The sequence below is a fragment of the Muscardinus avellanarius genome, assembly GCF_963383645.1.
Source record: "Muscardinus avellanarius genome assembly, chromosome: 21".
Classification (NCBI taxonomy): Eukaryota; Metazoa; Chordata; class Mammalia; order Rodentia; family Gliridae; genus Muscardinus; species Muscardinus avellanarius.
The window spans coordinates 1,578,826-1,600,582 of NC_137807.1; the positions used below are offsets into that span (position 1 = coordinate 1,578,826).

The 21,757-nt window shown below is 60.6% G+C and overlaps 1 protein-coding gene across 4 annotated transcripts in view; it reads left to right on the forward strand.

Moving 5' to 3' along the window:
- The window catches only part of MLXIP (MLX interacting protein), a gene marked incomplete at both ends in the record, with an annotated part of 40,269 nt that extends 27,299 nt beyond the window's left edge, over positions 1 to 12,970 (forward strand). The window contains 16 exons of one of the 4 annotated variants that reach the window (XM_080717711.1): positions 3,355 to 3,461; positions 3,703 to 3,788; positions 3,957 to 4,046; positions 4,281 to 4,322; positions 4,408 to 4,579; positions 5,145 to 5,234; positions 5,719 to 5,810; positions 6,461 to 7,097; positions 8,055 to 8,176; positions 8,296 to 8,521; positions 9,539 to 9,663; positions 9,994 to 10,095; positions 10,161 to 10,288; positions 10,394 to 10,517; positions 12,316 to 12,445; positions 12,849 to 12,970. In XM_080717711.1, the coding sequence (XP_080573837.1) occupies positions 3,355 to 3,461; positions 3,703 to 3,788; positions 3,957 to 4,046; positions 4,281 to 4,322; positions 4,408 to 4,579; positions 5,145 to 5,234; positions 5,719 to 5,810; positions 6,461 to 7,097; positions 8,055 to 8,176; positions 8,296 to 8,521; positions 9,539 to 9,663; positions 9,994 to 10,095; positions 10,161 to 10,288; positions 10,394 to 10,517; positions 12,316 to 12,445; positions 12,849 to 12,970 (2,395 nt within the window). Of the gene's footprint in view, positions 1 to 3,354; positions 3,462 to 3,702; positions 3,789 to 3,956; positions 4,047 to 4,280; positions 4,323 to 4,407; positions 4,580 to 5,144; positions 5,235 to 5,718; positions 5,811 to 6,460; positions 7,098 to 8,054; positions 8,177 to 8,295; positions 8,522 to 9,538; positions 9,664 to 9,990; positions 10,096 to 10,160; positions 10,289 to 10,393; positions 10,518 to 12,315; positions 12,446 to 12,848 lie in introns of all 4 variants that reach the window. The other 3 variants (XM_080717712.1, XM_080717713.1, XM_080717714.1) reach the window with 3 other exon arrangements.
- Positions 12,971 to 21,757: the final 8,787 nt, after the last annotated feature.

Genomic DNA, 21,757 nt, shown 5'->3' on the forward strand with positions numbered 1-21,757 from the left:
CTTTAAAAGCAGCCCTAGTTTCATGGGGACCTAGACTTGGGGTCCTTGTGGCCGTCTGCACGGGGCGTCTTCTATTCCTCCTTCGATGGACAGAGCAGAGCGCCTTAGCGACTCGCAGCAGGGAGCCAGTCAGCCCTGCGGCCTAGAGAGCTCCCCGGCTCCTAGCTGAAGGCGCTGTCCCGTGCGGCACAGCACAGACGGCGGCTGGGGAACTTGGCTCGTCTGTGGAGGGTTAGGGCCTGCCTTTGCGTGTGGACTGGCCGCTCTGTGAGTGCGGAGCGCCACCTGCTGGCCACGGGGCAGTTACAGGCGCCTGGGCCAAGGCTGGACTCCTGAAATCCTGCTTATTGCATACTCCTCCGAAACTGGCTGAAGGATGGAGCCCTGTCAGGCGAGGCTCCTAGCCCGAGAGGTTAGTTCTCTCTCCCCACTCTCGCCTCGCCTAAGTGAAGGGACTCAACAACTTCACAACACCCTGTTTCAAAATAAGAAGCAAACGCCGTGTGTGGTGGCACCTGAGTACCGACCCAGAAGCCGACCACCGGCAGCGGCCAGGCCGGCCAGAGGAGGTGCCGCGCGGCTTCTGGAAGGCAGAATGGGCCAGCACACACCGGACACCCCGGCCCTGGGAGGCTGGGACAGGAGGCTCGCAGGTTTGAGGCTAGTGTGTTAGCATAGTGAGGCTCTATCTCATAATTTAAAACAGGCTGGGGGTATAGCTCTGAGGTAGCCCCCCGGCCCCAGCACCGTTCCAACACACAAACAAGTCAGGAGGATGTTTGTGCCTGGGCTGTCAGCACCGTCTCTAGTTGTCAAGGACCTTATTTTTTACTTATTTTTGTGGTAGTGAGGGTGGAACCCAGGGGCAGTCTACCTCTGAGCTATACCCTTAGCCTTTTTATTTTTTATTTTGAAACAGGGTCTCACTGAGCTGCAAAGGGCTTCACTAAGTAGCTGAGGCTGTCTGTGATCCTCCTGTCTTATTCTCCCAAATGCTGGGATTACAAGTGTGTGCCACTGGGCCCGGCTTTATAAAAGATTTTTTTTTTTTTTTTTTGCAGTACTACCTCCGGGCTACACCCCCAGCCCAATTTTTATTATTATTATTATTATTATTATTATTATTATTATTATTATTATTTGGTGGTTCTGGGGTTCCTAGAAATCCTCCTACCTCCAGGCCACACTCCCAGACCTATTTTTATGTTTTTATTTGGAAACAGGGTCTCTTAAACCAGCACGGCTGGCTTCAAACCTGTGCGATCCTCCTGTCTCCACCTCCCAAGCGCGGGGATGACAAGCGTGCACCACCACGCCTGGCATTATTATTCTTTATTTTGAAACAGGGTCTCACTGAGTGTGGAGGTCCTCACTAAGTAGCTGAGGCTGGCCATGAACCACAATCCTCCTGTCTCAGCCTCCTGAGTGCTGGAATTATAAGCATGTGCCACCACGCCCGGCTCCAATTTTATGGTTTGAAACAGGGAAGGTTTTAAAGATAGGCAAAACTGCCGAGGGGTTAGGCCGGTGCCGGGGCCAGCGTGGTCGGGATCGGAGCCTGCTGTGAGGCAAGGCCAGTGCTGGGGCCTCCGAGGCCGGGATCAGAGCCTGCCGAGGGGTTAGGCCAGTGCTGGGGCCAACGGCCGGCATCGGAGCCTTCCGTGAGGCAAGGCCATTATTGAGGCCTCCGAGGCCGGGATCGGAGCCTGCGGAGGGGTTAGGCCGGTGCTGGGGCCAGCGAGGCCAGGATCAGATCCTGCCGCAAGGAAGGCCGATGCTGGGGCCTCCGAGGCCGGGATCAGAGCCTTCTGAGGGGTTAGGCCAGTGCCGGGGCCACTGGCCGGCATCGGAGCCTTCCGTGAGGCAAGGCTGCTACTGAGGCCTCCAAGGCCTGGATCGGAGCCTGCCGAGGGGTTAGGCCGATGCCGGGGCCATCAGCTAACATAGGAGCCTGCCGTAAGGCAAGGCCGGTGCTGGGGCCTCTGAGGCTGGGATTGGAGCCAGCTGAGGGGTTAGGCCAGTGTCGGGGCCAGCGAGGCCAGAACCGGGGCCTCACATGAGGCAAGGCTGCTGCTTGAGCCAGCGAGGTCTGATCAGTCCACCGGGTAGCCAGGCCACAACTGGGGCCGTCAAGAGTGGGATCGGTATTTGCAATGCGGCATGCACAGAGAAATATCGCAGAAAATTAAAACCAGATGCTTCCCCTAATCAGCAATAACTAAGAGCAAAGGGGCAACAGGAAGTGGTCGAGCTATAGAAAGGGCCCTATAGTGAAGCAACTAAGGTGACCAATCAGAGGGTATGGAATAGGGGAGGATGGAGCCTCTTTAAAACGCAGGAGGTGCATAAACATATGTATCAAAGTTAATCACCAAACCAGCATGGGATCGAGGGAGGGGGAGGGAATGGGATGGGGACTGGATGAGGGCTAATTGGATGATGTGTGCTTGTATATCCTCTCAAGTCTTATATTCCAATGTGATGTATGATTACAATGCACCAATAAAATAAATTAAAAAAAATAAAGATAGGCAAAAGTAGCCCAGATACAGCGCATCCCACACGGGCTCCGCTGCATGGCACTCGGTCCTCCCCTCCGCCACCTCGGCTGCTGTGGCCCTGCTCCCAGCCCATGCACCCTGGGAAGGCAGGTGAGGTGCTGTGGCCAGGGTGCAGGGCCCCTGACTCTGCTCGGGCGAGGTGCTGTGGCCGGGGTGCAGGGCCCCTGACTCTGCTCAGGCGAGGTGCTGTGGTTGGGTGCGGGCCCTGACTCTGCTCAGGTGAGGTGCTGTGGCCGGGGTGCAGGGCGAGGTGCTGTGGCAGGGTGCAGGGCGTGGTGCTGTGGCAGGGTGCAGGGCGAGGTGCCGTGGCCAGGGTGCAGGGCGAGGTGCTGTGGCCGGGGTGCAGGGCGAGGTGCCGTGGCCGGGTGCAGGGCGAGGTACCGTGGCTGGGGTGCAAGGCGAGGTGCTGTGGCCGGGGTGCAGGGCGTGGTGCTGTGGCAGGGTGCAGGGGGAGGTGCCGTGGCCGGGTGCAGGGCGAGGTACTGTGGCAGGGTGCAGGGCGAGGTGCTGTGGCAGGGTGCAGGGCGTGGTGCTGTGGCAGGGTGCAGGGCGAGGTGCTGTGGCAGGGTGCAGGGCGTGGTGCTGTGGCAGGGTGCAGGGCGTGGTGCTGTGGCAGGGTGCAGGGCGAGGTGCTGTGGCAGGGTGCAGGGCGTGGTGCTGTGGCAGGGTGCAGGGCGAGGTGCCGTGGCCGGGGTGCAGGGCGAGGTGCTGTGGCAGGGTGCAGGGCCCTGACCCTGCTCGGGCGAGGTGCTGTGGCTGGGTGCGGGCCCTGACTCTGCCCGCTGGCTTTCAGTGGGAAGCTGGTGTCTCCGAAGTGGAAGAGCTTCAAGGGCCTGAAGCTGCAGTGGCGGGACAAGATCCGGCTCAACAACGCCATCTGGCGGGCCTGGTACATGCAGTGTGAGTGCCGGTGGGCAGCGGGCGGCGGAGGTGGGAGGTGGGAGGTGGGAGGTGGGAGCCAAACTAGGCCGCTGCCCCCTCCTGTCACGCTACCGTCAGGCTTTCCCGGGGCTCCTCTGCTTCCTGGAAACGCCTCCCGGGAGGATGGGAAGAGCGCCGGCGAAGGTCTCACCGCAGGGAGGGTGAGGCCGGCAGGCCTCCTCGGGTCCTGGCGCAGTGACTGCGTCTCCTCTCCACCCAGATCTGGAGAAGCGCAAGAATCCCGTGTGCCACTTTGTCACCCCCCTGGACGGCTCTGTCGACGTGGACGAGCACCGCCGGCCAGAGGTGATGTGTGTGTTTGAAACAGGGTCTCACTGAGTTTCAGATGGCCTCACAGAAGCTGAGGCTGGCCGCGAGCCCTGCTCCTCCCATCCCAGCCTCCCACTCTGGGATGACCGGCGTGCGCGTCTGCGCCCCCTCAAGACGCGTCTTTTCACCCGGCCCCTGCCACAGGCCGTCACGACAGAGGGGAAGTACTGGAAAAGCCGCATCGAGTTTGTGATCCGGGAATATCACAAGTGGAGAACCTACTTCAAGAAGAGGGTATCGGCCTGGGGGCCCCAGAGCATGTTGGGGTGGGGGTCCAGAGCACCGGGCTGGACCTGAGAAGGAGAGCCGCCGCCCCGTGGCCCAGCTGCGAACAGGCCGTGCGTCCAGCTTCCCGGAGTGGGACCTCCTTGACCACATTTGGGGAGGGCAGCGGGCAGCCCTTCCCCACCTGCCCCCGGGGGCGAGCCTGGGCACCCAGTGAGCCGCGCCCGCTGTCGCTGTCCACAGCTACAACAGCACAAGGATGAGGACCTCTCCAGCCTGGCCCAGGTGAGTGGCGGCCCTGCCCGCGGCAGAGGCGGTGGGCACCCCGCGCCGTGCCCGCACCCTGAGTGTCCCTCCTCTGCTGGCGCAGGACGATGATGTGCTGTATTGGCACAAGCAGGGGGACGGCTGGAAGACCCCAGTGCCCATGGAGGAGGACCCGCTGCTGGACACGGACATGCTCATGTCGGAATTCAGTGACACCCTCTTCTCCACGCTGTCCTCACACCAGCCGGTGGCCTGGCCCAACCCGCGGGAAATAGGTGAGCCCACTCCGTCCCCGCCAGCTGGCCACGGAGGGGAGGCGAAGCTGGCTGCCATGCACCTGGGGCCGCGCACAGGAGGGCGGCACGCTGGGCTGGGTGCCAGGGCCACGAGGCTAAGGTCCCACCCGAGGCCTCAGCCTCCAGCACCCCGGGAGGAAGCCCGGCCAGCCCAGACTCGGGAGGGTTGGCGCCTGTATGGCCTCGGCCACTCACAGCCTGCTTATCTGTGTATAAACTCACTTTCCTAACCGGGCATGGCGGCGCACGCTTGTCATCCCAGCACTTGGGGGGCTGAGATGGGCGAGCCAGGCTGGCCACCAGCCTCAGCTACTTAGCGAGGACCCTCCACAGCTTACTGAGACCGTTTCCAATAAAGAGTAGCACTCGCTTCCCTGCGTCCGAGGGTGGAGGCTGCGTGACCCGAGCATGGGGCGGTGCAGCCAGCTGCCCGCCTTGGCCTTGGACCGGGATGTGAGCAGGGCCAGGCCACGCTCAGGCCTTCCCTGTGTTCCTGCCACCTGTCCGAGAAGCCAGAGTAACCCCTCTCCTCTGACTCTTGCAGCACACCTGGGGAATGCTGACATGATCCAGCCCGGGCTGATTCCTTTGCAGCCCAACCTGGACTTCATGGACACCTTTGAGCCGTTCCAGGGTGAGGGCCAGGGGCGAGGCGCCTGCATCTTCCTCTGCCCGCACAGAGCCTGAGTGCTTCCCTTCCAGAGGGAGAAGGGCCAAATGGGCACAGGGAAGACTTTTTTTTTTAAGTAACTGCGAAGCCTGGGGCATTTTCCTGGGGCCTTCTCAGAAGCATTCTCAGAAGGCTTTTTAGCCAGTCGGGCCTCGGGGTGGCCGTGACCGAGCAGTTCCCGCTCTAGGCAGCAGAGGGCGCGGGTGACTCGCCACCTCCCGGCCAGGTTCCTAGGTTGGCTCAGGTGCTGGGCTCCTGATGCCCAGCCCTGGGAGCGGTCAGAGCCGGCAGGTGCTGCCCCACCTGATGCCTCTGCCCGTGAACAAGTTAGCCCTGCGGCCCGCGCCCTCTGGCAACGGTGACCGGCACGCTGGGGTTCGGGGCTGCTGTTGCTTGGGTCTCGGTCCCGGGCACGGTGGGCACACAGAGCCCTCCTGTTCTTTTGCAGATCTCTTCTCCTCCAGCCGCTCTATTTTTGGTCCCGTGCTGCCTCTACCTGCCTCAGCCCCTGTACCGGACCCCAGCAGCCCGCCTGCTCAGGTAGAGGAGGCCGCGGGAGCGCGCGGACAGCGGGCCAGAGCCAGGCTAGTGACGCGGCCGCCGTCACGAGCAGAGTGCCGGCGTGACGCAGTATATAGAGAGGTCACGCACGGTCCTTGAAAGCACCTTGAGTCCCCACGAAGGGCTCCCTTGAGGCCCGAGTGGCCCGTGTACTCCAGCTCGGTCCTGAGCAGTGGAAGCAGAGTAGGAAGTGGCGGCGCACAAACAGAAGCCACTTCGCGTTCTCCCCACCCCGCCCGGCAGTCCCGGAGCTGGGCGCAGGCGCCTTCCTCGGCTCAGTGAGGGCTCTCCTCACGGCCGATTCCTGGCAGCGTCTCCTCTTGGGAAGACGCTGGTGCCCGAAGCTGCCCTGGGACCCAGGCTGCCTCTGCTCTGCAACGGGAGAGGCCACGGGGAGCCTGGCTGGACGTTAGAAAGCGGGTATCCCCGGCTGCTGGCCTGCCGCATGGAGGCTGTGGCTTCGTCTCATCTCTGTGCTGTCACTCAGTCCTGATGGAAACGAGCGGATGGTGCCTGGGACACGGATCCACTTCCCGCTCAGTGGGCTGGGAGCCACGCTTCAGCCCAGCCCTGTCCGTAGCAGGCAGGCAGCCCAAGACCCCAGCGTCCCCTTCCCTCCTCTTCTCCAGGGGAGCGTCCTGACGACCACTGCTCTGCCCACCGTGAGCCTTCCCGACAGCCTCATCGTGCCCCCCGCAGCGCCCTCCCTGGAGCCCCCGGATGGGCCAGGCTGCGAGCGCGCGTCCCAGGCCGGGGACCCCTTTATTCAGCCTACGGACTTTGGCTCCCCCGAGCCGCCTCTGAGCGCCCCGCAGCCCTTCCTCCCTGTCTTCACCATGCCCTTGCTTTCCCCCAGCCCCCCTGCCTTGCCCCTGGCACCCCCACCCATCACTGCACTGAGCCCCCCGACCCCACCTGCCTTCCTGCAGCCGCAGAAGTTTGCGAAGGTCAGCAAATCGCCCGCGGTCATCACCCACACGGCCTCCGCCACCACCACCCACACGGCCTCCGCCACCAACCTCAGCCAGGGCCAGGGCCTCGTGCTCGCCGCCCCCCAGCGCTCGCCCCGCAGCTCTCCCTGCGGCCTGGCGCTCTCGCCTGTCCCCCGGCCCCCAGCCGTGGCGCCTCCCCAGCCACGCTTAACTTTTGTACACCCCAAACCTGTATCCTTGGCTGGAGGGAGGCCCAAGCAGCCCCCCAAAATCGTGCCTGCTCCCAAACCCGAGCCCGTGTCCCTGGTGTTGAAGAACGCATGCCTGGCCCCTGGTAAGTGGGGTGCTGCCTCAGCGCTGGGTCCCCAGAGAGGAGCTCCTGCCCCAGAGGCTGTCGAACGTGTGCCCCCCACGCATTTAACCAAAGCAAGAGCAGTGTGGCCAGCGCCATGTGGATGGTCATTCCTGGTCCTAGTTTGTCTTTTTTAAAAGTCAGTCTCAAGCTGGGCGTGATGGTGCACGCTTGTAATCCCAGTGCTTGGAAGACTGAGACAGGAGGGTTGCCGGTTCATGGCCAGCCTCAGCTACTAGGCCCTCTGCAAATTAGTGAGACCCTGTTTCAAAATAAAGAATTAAAAAATAAAAGGTTGGGGGTGTAGCTCAGAGGTTGGATTGCCCTGAGTTCAATCTACAGTACTGCAAAAGAAAAAAGTTCATCTCAAACTAGGCCTACAATCCCAGTACCTGGTGGCTGAGGCAGGATTGTGGATTTGCGGACAGCCTCAGCTACTCAGTGAGGCTACCCACAACTTAGTGAGGCCCTATTTCAAAATAAAGAATAAAAAAATAGGGCCGGGAGTGTAGCTCAGAGATAGAATGCCCCTGAGTTCAATCCTCAGTGCTAGAACAAGAAGAAAAAGTTAGTCTCAAGCTAGGTCTGTAAGCCCAGTACTTGGGAGGCTGAGACAGGAGGATTTCAGGTTTGTGGCTCATCTCCGCAACTTATGCCTTTTTAAAATAAAAAACAAAAAAAGGGCTGGGGGTGTAGCTCAGAGGTAGACTGCCCCTGGGTTCCATCCCCAGATACCCAGCACACACACATAGAAGGTCAGCAGCACGTAGCTGGGAAACGTGGTCCTGGGCCTCTCTCCAGGGTCTGTAGTGTGTCCCCCCTGTAGAGAAGTTGCAGACAGGCGCCAGTTCCCGGTGGCTGGATCCTTGCCCTTGTGAGGAGCAGGGCCTGGTGGGGGGGAGGGGGCGGGGCCTCACCCTCTCCTCCTCCTCCCGCCAGCTGCCTTTCCAGGCCAGCCTCGAGCTGTGATCATGACGTCAGGCCCTCTGAAGAGAGAAGGGGTGCTGGCCTCTACGGTGGCCCAGTCCAGCGTGGTCATCGCGCCTGCCGCCATCGCTGGGGTGAGGAGGCGGGAAACCCCGTGGTGCCACCCGCGTGGCCTGCGCTGGCTGCTCAGCCCCTGCAGCGGGTGGCTCTGCTGGGCGCCAGCGGGCTGGCTTTTCTCTCCCCACCCCTGCAGGCGCCTGGAGTCACGGAGTTCCACAGCGGCCTCCTGGTGACAGAGCTTGGCCACAGCGCGGGCAGCCAGCCCAGCCCCGTGCCCCGGCTCTTCTCTGCAAGCACTATGCAAGACGCCCTGGTGAAGGGCGAGCCGGGCCTGCTGCACGGGGGCGGCCCCCAGGCCCCGGCCGCAGGGCCCAGTGAGTGTCCACAGCAGCCCCCAGCGTGGGCCTGCTGGGCGCACGGTAGAGCGAGCGGCAGCAGGGAGGCGGGCAGGGGCCGCGGCCTCTTGTGTGGGCAGCGGCCTGTTGGTGTGGGCAGCTGGTGGCCCTGGGACGCTGCTCACCAGGAGCTGCCGTTCCCCTCTGGGGGTGAGGCGCCCTCCTCCCAAGGCAGTAGCGGCGTTCTGCAGCCACGGAGCTCATCCTGGCGGCTGGCGGTCATCCTGTGTGGTTTCCAGGGCACTCCTGTCCCAGGCAGGCTCTGTTCAGTGACCGTCAGGAGAGCACTGATGGGCCAGCGGGGCACGTGGACGTCTGCCTGCAGCTGTGGGCTGGAGGCAGAGCGGCTGGTTCCGCAGGTGTTATGGGAGGGGCCGCCTCTCCCTCCACCTAGGGACTGAGCCAGAGGCGCTCTTCCCGAGCCACACCCCAGCCCATATTTCATTCTGAGACAGGGTCTCACCAAGTTGCCGAGGCTGGCCTTGAACTTGGGACCCCCCTGCCTCAGCTCCCAAGTAGCTGGGACACCACGCTCACTCAGCCGTTTTCTTAGCCAAAACCACAGCATGGCTGCTCCTAGACTGTGTAATCAGTCATCTCTCCTCCTCGGGAGACAGGGAGGGCTTGGAGCACTGAGGACAGCTTTAGAAGACTGGACTTGAGGTCTGGACAGTTGAAGCGTTGCAGGGAAGAGATGGGGTCACGTCCCAGAGCCACACAGGGAAGGCGAGGCCTGACAAGCCTGTCTGAGGCCATGAAACAGACCAAGTGAGCCAGCCTGGGGCCGGAGGCCCAGCACAGGGATGCCGAGAAGGCTTGGCCCAGGGTGTGGCCCATTCGGAGGCCCCGCAGCGCCTGGCGCCCGGGCCTCCCGGCCACGGTGCCGCTGGCCGCAGGGACGCTGGCCGCAGGGACGCTGGCCACAGGGGCACTTCATCTTTGCCGGGTGGCTGTGGCCGGTCAAGAGAAGCCCCAGCCTATGGTGTAAGATGATGAGCAGCCTCCCGTCCGGTGCCCTGAGCGCAGCCTCTGCTTTTACAGGTCGAGACTGCCCCAGCTCGGGCCAGGCCTCCCCGTGTGCGTCAGAGCAGAGCCCCAGCCCGCAGTCTCCCCAGAACAACTGCTCAGGGAAACCTGCAGACCCCAAAAACGTGGCTGCATTGAAGGTAGGCCGCCCCTCTGGGTCTTGACGCCTTGGTGGGGTGGGGGGCACCACCAGGGAAGCCGTGGCGGCCCGCCTCTGGAGGGAGGGGCACCACCTTGGCAGGAGCCATGGCAGCACAGCACCAGGAAAGCACAGGGGTCGGCCTGCCCCGCCAAGGGGACAAGGGCCTGGCCAGCCATCAGCCAGGACCCCCATGGCCGGCTCAGGCAGCTCTGGCCGTCCGTCACCACCCAGGCCCCAGCTGGCCTCCAGCCACTCGGCGGGGTCAGCGGAGAGGAAGGCCGTGGCGCCGGCCTGTGGCTGTCTTCCTGACAGGCCCGTTCTCCAGCAGAACCGGCAGATGAAACACATCTCAGCCGAGCAGAAGAGGCGCTTCAACATCAAGATGGGCTTTGACACCCTCAACAGCCTGATCTCCAACAACACCAAGCTGGTGCGTGCCCTGCCCCGGGGGGGGGGGGCGCCCCGCCGCCGCCTCTGAGCCACCTGCCCCCGCAGACCAGCCATGCCATCACGCTGCAGAAGACGGTGGAGTACATCACCAAGCTGCAGCAGGAGCGGGGCCAGATGCAGGAGGAGGCCCGGCGGCTGCGGGACGAGATCGAGGAACTCAACGCCGCCATCATGTGAGGCTTCCCGGGAGCAGGCCTGGTGGCGCCGCCGCTGGAGCCCGGCTGCGGCCTCGGCCGCCTCCCGCCCCACGCCCAGTGCCCGTTGCCCTGTCGTTTCAGCTCCTGCCAGCAGCTGCTCCCTGCCACGGGCGTCCCCGTCGCCCGGCGCCAGTTCGATCACATGAGAGACATGTTCGAGGAGTACGTGAAGAGCCGGACCCTGCGGAACTGGAAGTTCTGGATTGTATCTTTCCTCCGGCCGCGCAGTCTCAGGCCGTGGTGGCTAGCGGCGTCCCGGCAGGTGCTCTGCTCTCTGGGCGAGCCCGGGCTGGGCTTGCACGTGCTCTGCAGCAAGGCCGCCTGCTCTCTAGGCTTGGAGAGGTGGAGAGAGCCGGAGCCCGCCGAGGGTGGGAAGGAGGCCGAGCCCACCCGCAGCGGCAGGTGGGGTCAGGCTCACCAGCTGGGCTGGAAACCAGCCCCATGGGTGCTCGCTGCTGCCTGGCTGAGTGCCCGTGTCCATCCGGGCGCTGGCCCTGGCCCTTCGGGGCCACTCCCCACCACGTCGGCTCTGCCTCTCAGTACGGTCCACTCGTGTGGTGCGTGGGGTTGTGGGTAGGGTGTGGGAGGAGACACCCGTGGGAGAAGGCAGGGCACCTGTGTTCCAGTGGGTGTTTTTTTTTTTAATTTATTTTTGCAGTACTAGGGATTAAACCCAGGGGCACTCAACCTCCAAGCTACACCCCAAGCCCTACATATTTTTTTATTCTTTATTTTGAAGCAGGGTCTCACTAAGTTGCAGAGGGGCTCACTCAGTAGCTAAGGCTGGCCACGAACTGGAGATTCTGTCTCAGCCTCTCAAGTACTGGGATTATAAGAGTTGCTACCACGCCCAGCACCACATTTTTTTTTTTTTTTTTTTTTTTTTTTTACAGTAGTGGGGAAGGACTGCAGGGGCATTCTATCTCCGAGCTACACCCCAACCCCCTTTTTAATTCTTTATTTAAAAGAAAATTTTTATTGGTGCACTTAGGCCTCTCGATGGGGTCCAAGAAGGCAGAAGCATGCATGCACACTTAATCTTTATTTTGAAACAAGGTCTCACTGAGCTACAAAGCCTTGCTCAGTAGCTGAGGCTGTCCTTGAACCGCAGTCTTTCTGTTTCAGCCTCCCAAATGCTGATACTACAAGCATGCACCTCCACACCCAGCTTTCGTTCTTTATTTTGAAATGGCCTAAGTTGGGAGGGCCTCACTAAGTAGCTGAGGCTGGCTAACCTGTGATCCTCCTGTCTCAGCCTCCCGAGCACTGGGATGACGAGTGTGCGCCACCTCGCCCGGCTCAGCAGCGGTTTTAAATGAGATGCCACATGCCCCCCTGGTCCCCAGTTCACTTTGCCGTTTTGCTGTCTGTCCTGGCCCCGTCTCCTGTCGTTAGTGAAGCCAGGAGATGTCTGGAACAAGTCAGAACCTCTTCCTGCGACTCAGTCCTGTCACAGGCGGAGGTGGGGAGTGTGGACAGCGGATCCCAGAGGTGCGTGGGGGCCTCGTGGGAGACGTGGCTGGCCCGGCGCGTAACACAGAGCGCAGAGGGCCACTCCGGAGACACCTCTGCCCTGGTGTGCTCCGGGCCTCCTGTTCATAAGACCTCGCGCACACGTCCTTGTACTAGGACCTATTCCAGACTACAGAAACTGGCCCTGGCTCCTGCCACTGAGAGCTCAGACAAGTTAGAGCAGACTGGCCGCACGGAGGGCACTGCTTGCCTGGGCTGCCTGATCTCGTCGCATTTTTTGTGGTCAGCGGGGCACGGTGGGCACACCTGTAATCCCAGTGCTTCAGACGCTGAGGTTCACTGACAGCCTCAGCCACTCAGGGAGGCCCTTTGTCAAAGTAAAAGATAAGGCAGGCCTGGGGGTGTGGCTCGGAGACGGAATATCGGAGTTCAATCCCTAATACCATTTATGCCTAAAACCAACCCCTGTGGCCACGCTCAGCGTGCGTGGCGGCAGGACCTCGCGCGCGCTCCCTTAACTGCACCTGCAGTTCAGCGTGATCATCAAGCCGCTGTTTGAGTCCTTCAAGGGGATGGTGTCCACCAGCAGCCTGGAGGAGATGCACCAGACGGCGCTGTCCTGGCTGGACCAGCACTGCTCGCTGCCCGTCCTCAGGCCCAGTGAGTCGGGGGTGGGCGCTGGAGTCAGGGCCAGGAAAGTCCAGATGACGGCCGTGCAGCCAGCGCCAGAGGTGCTGGGAGGGAGGCCCGAGCCAGGGGCCACCGCCGGCCGGCCGGCAGAGCACTCTCCACGCCCCGCCGTCCCCAGCGTTGCTCTGCGGGTCTCACCCCGGGGTCTGGCGTGTGTTGGTGGCACCTGTCTGCCAGGCCTCATTGTGCTGTCAGGGCTCTTATGTAACTCATAAGACACCTGGCAAAGCTTTCCCTTTGCTTAAGGCCCTAGAGGCTGAACATCAAAGCAGGCGGGCAGACCCCGAGGCGGGCGGGCGGCACGGCTCCTCTGAGGCTGCGTCTCTGCGCGTCCTGGCCTGTGTCCCCGGGCTCACTACCCCCTGTCTTCCAGTGGCGCTGAGCACCCTCCGGCAGCTGAGCACCACCACCTCCATCCTGACTGACCCGTCCCAGCTGCCCAAGCAGGCGTCGGAGGCCGTCACTAGGATGGGCAAGAAATCAGGGAAGTCGTAGCGCAGCCGTCCTGGCCGCACGCGGTGCTGAAGACCTTCCCCACCTCTCGCCGCACACCGGCCGCCCTCTGGCCCGCCATGTGTCGGTGCCTCGCTCAGGTCAGAAGCAGGCTCGGGGCCTGCCCACAGCAGTGGCCCGTCGGGTGACCCCTTGCTGCGACCTCTCACTCAGTGACCTCAGTCACCAACCTCCCCTGCCTGCGGGCAACCAGGCCAAGGGAAATGCCGCTCTAGTCCCGACCGTCAGTGGCCCCGGCAAGGAGGACGGAAACAGCCTGGTCCCGCAGCCGGGCGTGCAGGGCCTCGGAGCTCCTGCCTGGAGACGCTCAGATGTCCACGCCGCAGCTGCCGGCCATGCTCCTCCGGTAACCCCCGCACACTCCTGTCTTCCAGGGCAGGTGGCGGGCTGGGGAAGTGCCTTTTCCACGGGCCGCAGAGCACTGAGCAGGACGGTGGCCATGGGCACCACAGGACGGACTCACAGACAGTGCACAGCTGCCTCCCCACTCTGCCCAGGGAGCCTCAGCCTGCCCTAGGCCAGCGCCTCGTCTGCTGCTCAGCTGGAAACCTGAACCAGACCAAAGATGCCACTGTCCGCCTGTCCCGTCTTGTGCCTGCGGGGAGCCGGTGGAGCCGGGCCGGAGGTGGCGCCATCCCCATGGATGGCAGCGGGGGCAGCGCTTGGTCTCGGCAGGAGGAGGCCTCTGCAGTGCTCAGGAAGCCCAGCCCGGTGCGTTTCTGTCCTTCAGCCCCTGGCCTCCCTGCCTCTCACCCCACCTTTGTGCTGCGTGAGGGGCCTGGGCTACCCCTGAAGCCCCTTCCAGTCTGGAGGGGCCGCAGCCCTGGGCCTTGGAGTACACGGCCCGCCTCAGCCTCCCGGTGAGGAGAGGGAGGAGCGTGTTTCTCCCCTGCAGCGGCCCTGGCAGCACCCCTCAGCCACCCGTAAAAACGTGTTTACAGGCCGGGGGTGAGCGCAGCGTGCTTGGAATTCCGCTGGGCAATGGTAATCGAATACCACAGGTCACTAGGTGTGACCTCATTCGGCAGGAACCGCAGGCACCGGTCAGATTAAGGCCACTGTAGTTAGGCCGGCGGCAGGAGGGATAGAGGAAAAGTGACCGCTGCCAGGCCTGGGCCCGAGCCCGGCACTGCTTTCGCTGCCTCTAACACAGCCGGCCCCGCTGGGCGCCGCTCGCCTCGGGGAGAGGTGGCCTCCGGCTGCTTGGCCTGTCGCTCCCTCTTGCTGAATTACTGTTGACAGTTGTGCTGTCTGAGAGCGTGAGGCTGTGGGGTGTGATGGGGGTATGCACACGCGTGTGCGCGCTGTCTTGGAGGTGGACTCCGCCTGTTCTCTTGGTGCTCACACTCGCCGTGGCTGCACGGCTGCGTCTTCTCCGCCCCGCACCTGACCGCCCCTCACCCCAGAGACTGCCTGGCTTGGGACCTTCCCCCTGGCAGGTGAGCAGGCCAGTCAGCGGGCGTGGTTTACACTCTTCTCCGCCCTGCGCCGCTCCCTGCAAGAAGCTTCAGAACACTGACTTCGGAAATCAAGGAAATCACTGCGGAGAGAAAACCCAGGGGCCGGCTGCGGCTGACGCCGAGGCTGCTTCTGTGAAATCGCGGGCGCCATCAGCGCTCTGGCTTTCACTATGAGCGCGGTGGGGCGGGCGGGGCCGCCCAGGGGCTTTCTCAGAGTTGGCGGAGGTTGCCAACTTTCTCAGGTTGGGGGGCTGCCCAGGAAGCAGCGCAGCCCAGGGAGTCGGAGTTGACGGGCGCTGGGTCTTGCAGAAGAAGGCTGGGCTCGCCTGTGTCCCTGGCCGCCCACAGGGAAGTCGCCAGCTCGGGAGCCTACTCCATCCTCCTGGGGCGCCCAGGTCTGCCCCGCTTCCTTGCCAGCGTTCAGTCCGGTGTCTACGGATTCAGAGTCCCAAGCCACCCCGCCCCAGGCCCTCTCCAGTGATCGGGTGGCACCTCAGCACCCTCCCTGCCTCCCTCCTGGGCCCCAGAAGGCCTTTCCCATCTGGGGACTCCTGGGTCTCGGCCCTCTGCCTGAGGCTTTGCAACACCGCGTGTGGGGGGGCTTGATGAAGCCGCTGCCACCTGCGACCCGGCTCTGCAGCGGGGTTCTGTGGTGTGGTGGGCAGCCAGGACCCTTGTGTGGCAGGGGGATGTGGTTTTGGGCTCTGTCCCTTCAATGCCTCAGAGTATTTAAGACTGTAGCCAGGCCTGGACGCATGTAAAGGGAGCGAGGTGGGGCATGAGGGCCGGCCGCCTGTGTGACGTTTGTACTGTCCCCTGCTGTCCACTGAGGGCTGGGCCTTCCTGGCTTACCTGACCAGACTGACTGGACATGCAAAAACACCTTCTAGAAAGAAAAGGGAATTTTCACGTTGAATGCTGACGTGTGTGCGTTTCGTGGGATTTTATTTTTATAAAATTCCTTTCCAATTATCTAGCAAAATTCACCTCCAACTTGGGTCCCGCGCCCCTGACCCTGGCGTGGCCAATTCAAAGGGGGCGCTTCAGGATTTCTTAGTGGACATCCGGCATTCTCAAGTCAGGGTCCTGGAGCTCGGGAGACACTGAAGTTTCATGCATTTCTTCAGTCTACCTGGGCAAGTAGCGGGGTCTGCAGGCCTGCTTCCCCGCTGCTCTGCAGCTCCGCCGCGGCCTTCAGCGCCTCCTCCTCGGGGCCTCACGTGCTGTGCGTGGCTGGCTAGTCTGTCGGAGCCCTGGTGACTATCGGGCTGCTTTGCGCGGCTGCATCGGGGCGTCTAGAGACCCAAACCAGGAAGGGTCTGGTTGACCAGAGGCTCCGGCCTGTCGCCCTGAGCATGGCCCTCTGCTGTTGAAAAACACGTTCCCACCAGCCGTATTCAACACTACAGTGCATTTTTAAAACTATATTTGCATCCAAGACAATAAAAAACCTTATTTTTTTGGAGAAGCCAGTGCTGCGTGGTCTTCCGTGCAGGGGTGGTGTGGAGACCCGCAGGGAGGGGCTGGGCCCCTGACTCGCCCAGCCAGCCCGGGGTGGGGTGGGGGGCGGGCAGGGGCGTCCTGGAGGCGTGTCCAGAAAGATGGGGACCTAAGGAGGCCTCGACTTAGTAAGGTGGCGACCAGCCAGCGCGGCCCAGCTCCGGAGGGGACCCAAGTCCAGATGCCCCGGGGCACCGGGCCCCTCACTGGGGACTGAACCAGGGACCCTCTTACCTCCAAGCTAAAGCTCAGCACTCTTGTCACATGGTTTGAAAAGATTGTCCACACTAGCCTCCTTTGTTTTGCTTTGCTTTGACACAGTGGGTTGTGTCCCCGACCCTGCCTTCCTCCTGTCTCAGCCTGCCAATACCGGGGTTACACGTGTGGACCGCGCCAGCTACCCGCTCACTCTAGACCCAGTCCACACCTTGGAAACCTTGAAGCCCGGCGTGGCGGCACATGACCGTGATCCCAGTGCTGGGGAGGCTGAGACAGGAGGATCGCAGGAACGAAGACAGCCTCATCGGCTCAGCGAGACCCTGCTTCAAATAAAAACCAGAAGCTGAGCGCGGTGGCTTGTGACCCCAGTGCTGGGGAGGCTGAGGCAGGAGGACCACGGGTTCACGGTCATTCTCAGCTATTTAGTGAGGCTCAGCAACTCAGACCATTTCAAAATAAAGAATAGGGCTGGGGTGTAGCTCGGAGCTAGAACCCCCCGGGTTCCATCCCCAGGACCCTCTCCAAGTGAACGCTGGAGAGCCGGCCAGCTGAGATGCCTCCCCAGTGCTGAGAGGTCGTCCGCCATGTCCTGAGGTCACGCTGCCTTCTTCCCGCGCCATCTTCCTGTGCCCCCTCCTGCCAGCCTGGCTCCTGGCCCTTGGACGGGGTCCCCACACAGCGGTCCAGATCTCCGTCCCTGACCTGGATTGCGGTGGGCGACCGCCCGGGTCCTCCCGGGTCAGCCCCCAGGCCTCCCCGCCTGGTCACGGCCTCCGTGACGGGCCGCAGAGAGGCCGGCGCAGCGACCTCCCGGGCAGGAAGCTCTGGTTTTTCACCGAGCGGAGCATCAGGTGTCAGCTTCCTCTTCAACGCTGAGCCCAGCTCCGCGTCAGTACGGAACCGTGCAGAGGCCGAATTTGGAGGAGGCAGAGCCAGGTGAAGTGGGGCACGCCCTGTAATCCCAGGATTTGAGAGGCTGAGACCAGAGGATCTCAGGTTTGAGGACAGCCTCTGCAAGTAGTAAAACTCAGCAACCTGGCAAGAGCCTGTTTTCAAATAAAAATAAGATAGGGGTGGGGATGCAGCTCGGAGCAGGATGCCCCTGGGTTCAACTCCTAGGACCACAAGACAAGAATCTGGAGAAGGCAGAGTCCAGCTGGGCGGGAGGGTGGCGGTCACAGCGCCCAGGACAGCGCTGTGCGTACTCTGCTCAGGGCCAGACCCCACACCTCTGGCAAGTCTCGTTGGTGGGCTACTCACCCGATTTTATTTGTTTTTTGTGGTGCTGGGAATCCAGCCCAGAGGCATTCTACCGCCAGGAATTACCCCGGCCCTATTATTTTTCTTCTGAAACAGGATCTCACTAGAGTTGTTGAGGCTGGCCTCCCCGCCAACCGGAGATCCTCCTGTCTGAGCCTCCCAAGTACTAGGATTACAGGCGTGCACCACCATGCCGAGCTGATTCCCATTTTAGAGAGAAAGAAACCCAGTCATTTCCCGGGGAACCAGCCGTGTGGGTCAGAGAAGGCTAAAGGTTGTCTTCCTCTTGAAAAATGGTCTCCCCGCCCACCAGGCACCAAGAGCCGGAATCTGGCTGGAGAACTGTCCTTGGTGCCCTCCCGCACCCTGCCCAACACCACGTCCCGTCAGGCCCATCATGGTGTCTTCCGGCTCTACCACCCGCTTCTCTGCCGGCCGCCACCACCACACCCAGGCTGTGTCCAGCTCCCGGAGGGCGCCTGCGGCCTGGGCCCAGCCCTGCCTCCCGCGGGCCGTCGGGAGTCGCCGGTGCAAGTCCTCCTGCCCCTGGCTCGCCGCTCCAGCCACACTTTGGTCCTTTGACATACCATGTTTGGTTTGGTTTCAGTTCGTTTATTTTTATTTAATTTTTATTTTTTGCAGTACTAGGAATGGAACTCAGGGGCATTCTACCTCCGAGTTACACCCCCAGCCCTATTTTTTATTCTCTTTTTTTTTTTTTTTTTTTGGTGGTACTGGGGATGGAACCCAGGGGCCTTCTACCTCCAGGCTACACTCCCAGACCTATTTTATATTTTATTTGGAAACAGGGTCTCTTAAGCCAGCTGAGGCTGGCTTCGAACCTGCGCGATCCTCCTGTCTCAGCCTCCCAAGCGCGGGGATTACAAGCATGCCCACCATGCCCGGCTTTTATTCTCTATTTTGAAACCGGGTCTCACTGAGTTGCGGAGGGCCTCACTAAGTAGCTGAGGCTGTCCGCGAACCGCGATCCTCCTGTCTCAGCCTCCCGAATGCTCGGATTACAAGCGTGCCCACCGCGCCCGGCTTGTACATGTGCTTTTAATGCCATTTCCTGAATAGCATAGATACTTGCTGTGCCAGTTGTTAAAAAGTTCTCCAAAGCCAGACATGGCAGCGCACACTTAAAATCCCAGCACTTGGGAGGCCGAGACAGGAGGATCGCAGGTTCGCAGCCAGCCTCAGCTACTTAGTGAAGCCCTCTGCAACTTAGTGAGCGAGACCTTGTTTTCAAATAAAAATAAAACAGGACCAGGGTGTAGCTCGGGGGTAAAATGTTTCTGGGTTTAATCCCCAGGACCGCAAAATAAAAATAAAAAAGTGTGGGGTTTCACACTTATAACCCCAATACTTGGGAGGCTGAGACAGGCGGGTCGCAGGTTCACAGCCAGCCTCGGCAGCATAGGAAGACTCAGAAATCTACCGAGACCCTGTCTTCAAATAAAGAAATAAAACTGGGCTGGGGCGTAGCTTGGAGGTAGAATGTCTCTAGATTCAATCCCTAGTACCAAAAATAGATGAATGAATGAATGAATGATAAATAAATTTCCCAAGTGCTTTGTGAAAATCTACAAGCGCCCCAGTCAAAGAGAAACCCGGAGAAGGAGGCTTCAGTGATTGATCAGATTTTCTGTTTCGCTGAATCATTCGCTAGAAACCCCTTGTGTAGAGGGGAAAAGCTTTCTGAGATAAACGTCAGCCTTCCTGCCCGCGCGGTGTGCGCGCCACCGGCCTAATCTCGCCATCTCGCCTGACTGACTCGAGCTCCTGGGGGAGCTGGTTCCATGACAGCCTAGTGGTGAGCAGGCCGCAGGGGGGCTCCCAGCCCCACCCCAACACCGCCCGCCGTCCCTCTGCTGGCCGGGGGCTGCCTCCTGAAGGCACTGACCCCTGGTACAGGGAGGGCCCGGGACGAGGCCTCCACCTCGCTGCCGGCTGTCTACTCCATTCCTCCAATCGCCAGTTAGTTAGCTAGCTAGTTAGTTTATTTTATTTTTGTGGTACTAGGGATGGAATTCAGGGGCATTCTACCTCCAAGCTACACCCCCAGCCTATTTTTTATTCTTTATTTTGAGAGGGCCTCACTAAGCAGCTGAGGCCGGCTGCGAACCATGTTCCTCCTGTCTCAGCGTCTGGAATGCTAGGATTACAAGCATGCGCCACCACACCCGGCTCCTCTTTTTTTTTTTAATTTGCAAACAAGGTCTCACTAGGTTGCTGAGGGTTTCACTACTTGCGGAGGCTGGCCTCCAACCTGCGATCCCCTTTGCCTCGGCCTCCCAAGGACTGGGATTCCAGATGGGATTCCAGACGTGCGCTACCACGCCCGACTCCTTAAATTTTCCAGACTTCTGTTCCCTCTTTCTGCCCCTGGGGCTTTCTCTTGTAGGTTATCGCTTCCATCTCACGTTTTTCTCCTTTTCCACCGACCCATTCCTCTCCCAAAGCTCTCTACTTCAGACTTTCTGTGGCCTTTTGCCTGCCTGAGAGAGCCCTGCCCTCCTGATAGACGGCTCACCCTCCGCCGGGCTCGAGCACACCCGCGCAGCTCCCGAGCCCTCGCCTTCAGTCCCCCAGCCGCAGTGCCACAAGTCGCGTCAGTTACACCTGCAAACCAGGCCCCACCGGCCCTCCACTCATCCCCACGACCGCCGCACTCCCCCCGCCTGGACCACCAGAACGTTCTCGTGTCCACCTCTCGCTTCTAACACACGCACCGGCAGACGGTCTTCTATGCGATGCTTGGGAGACCAAGGCCTTCTGATTACACTTCCTGTGGCTTCCCATGCGTTTAGAATAAAATCTAAAGTCCTCCCTGTGAGGGACTCGCCCGGCACGCTCTGTCTCCAAGCCACCACCTTGCGTGAGTGCCTTCACATCAAATGTCGCGAATGAGCCGGGCGCGGTGGCGCACGCTCGTCATCCCAGCATCCGGGAGGCTGAGACCGGAGGATCGCGGTTCGCGGACAGCCTCGGCTACTGAGTGAGGCCCTCCGCAACTCAGTGAGACCCTGCTTCAAAATAAAGAATAATAAAAAAAAAAAAATAGGGCTGGGGGTGTAGCTTGGAGGTCAAATGCCCCTGGGTTCCACCCCCAGACCCACAATAAATAAATAAATAAATAAATAAATAAATAAATAAATGTCGCTAATGGAGGATGAGCCAGAAGGATGGCAGATTCTCAGCCAGCCCCAGCAAGTTGAGGAGATCCCGTTTTGAGATTAAAACATAAATAAGGCTGGGGGCGTGGCTCCGAGGTAGAAAGCCCCTGAGTTCAATCTCTAGTATCACGTAAAATGGGGGGCTAGTTGTGCTGGGTATATAATAGGCGCCTGTGGAGTTAGACGGCTGCATATTTGCCATCTCTTTTCTCCACTTGGACACATTTTATTATCTTTCAGATTTCCAATTCTTACTAAGGCAACCGCTAAGTCACCCTGTCAGAACATCCTAGAGGTATCTTTTGGTTTTGTTTTTCTGTGTGTGTGTACGCAGGACCAGGGGTTGAATCGGGGGCATTCTACATCTAGCTTTGCCCCCGGCCCCCCCTTTTTCTTTCTAGTTGCTGAGGCTGGCCTCAAATCTACAGTCCTCCTGTCTCAGTCTCCTCTAAGTTCTGGGGTTACAAGCATGTGCCACCGTGCCCAGCTTCCCGGAGGCGTCTCTGATTGCGCCGCTGTTCCTGGCTCTGGAGGCGTTTCCAGTTCTTGTCTCCCCATAGCAGTCTGTCCCCTTTTTATTTGTCAATTATTGTGCCACAGATTTTCTCAGGTGTTACTGGTGTGGTCCTGCTCCATTCCACGGGCGTGGCTGGCACTGGTCAGACTCACCTCCTAACAGACTCTCCCAGCTCCCACCCAAAGGATCGGAAAATAGCAGCACTCAGCTTCTAAAACACCGATTGCTTTTTTTATTTTATTTTTTATTTTTGGTGGTACTGGGGTTCCTGGAAGCCCTTCTACCTCCGGGCTACACTCCCACGGGCTACACTCCCAGGCCTATTTTTTAACTTTATGCGGAAACAGGGTCTCTCAAGCCAGCGAGGCTGGCTCCGAACCTGTGCGATCCTCCTGCCTCCGCCTCCCAAGCGCGGGGACTACAAGCGTGCCCACCACGCCCGGCACACGATTGCTTTTTAAAATCTCTGCCCTAAGCCAGGCATGGTGCCGCATGCTTGTAATCCCATTACTTAAGAGGCTGAGACAGAAGGACTGTGTGGGTTCAAAGCCACCCTCAGCTACTTAGTGAGGCCCTCAGCAACTGAGACCCTGTTTCCAAATAAATTATAAAAATAGGTCTGGGAGTGTAGCCT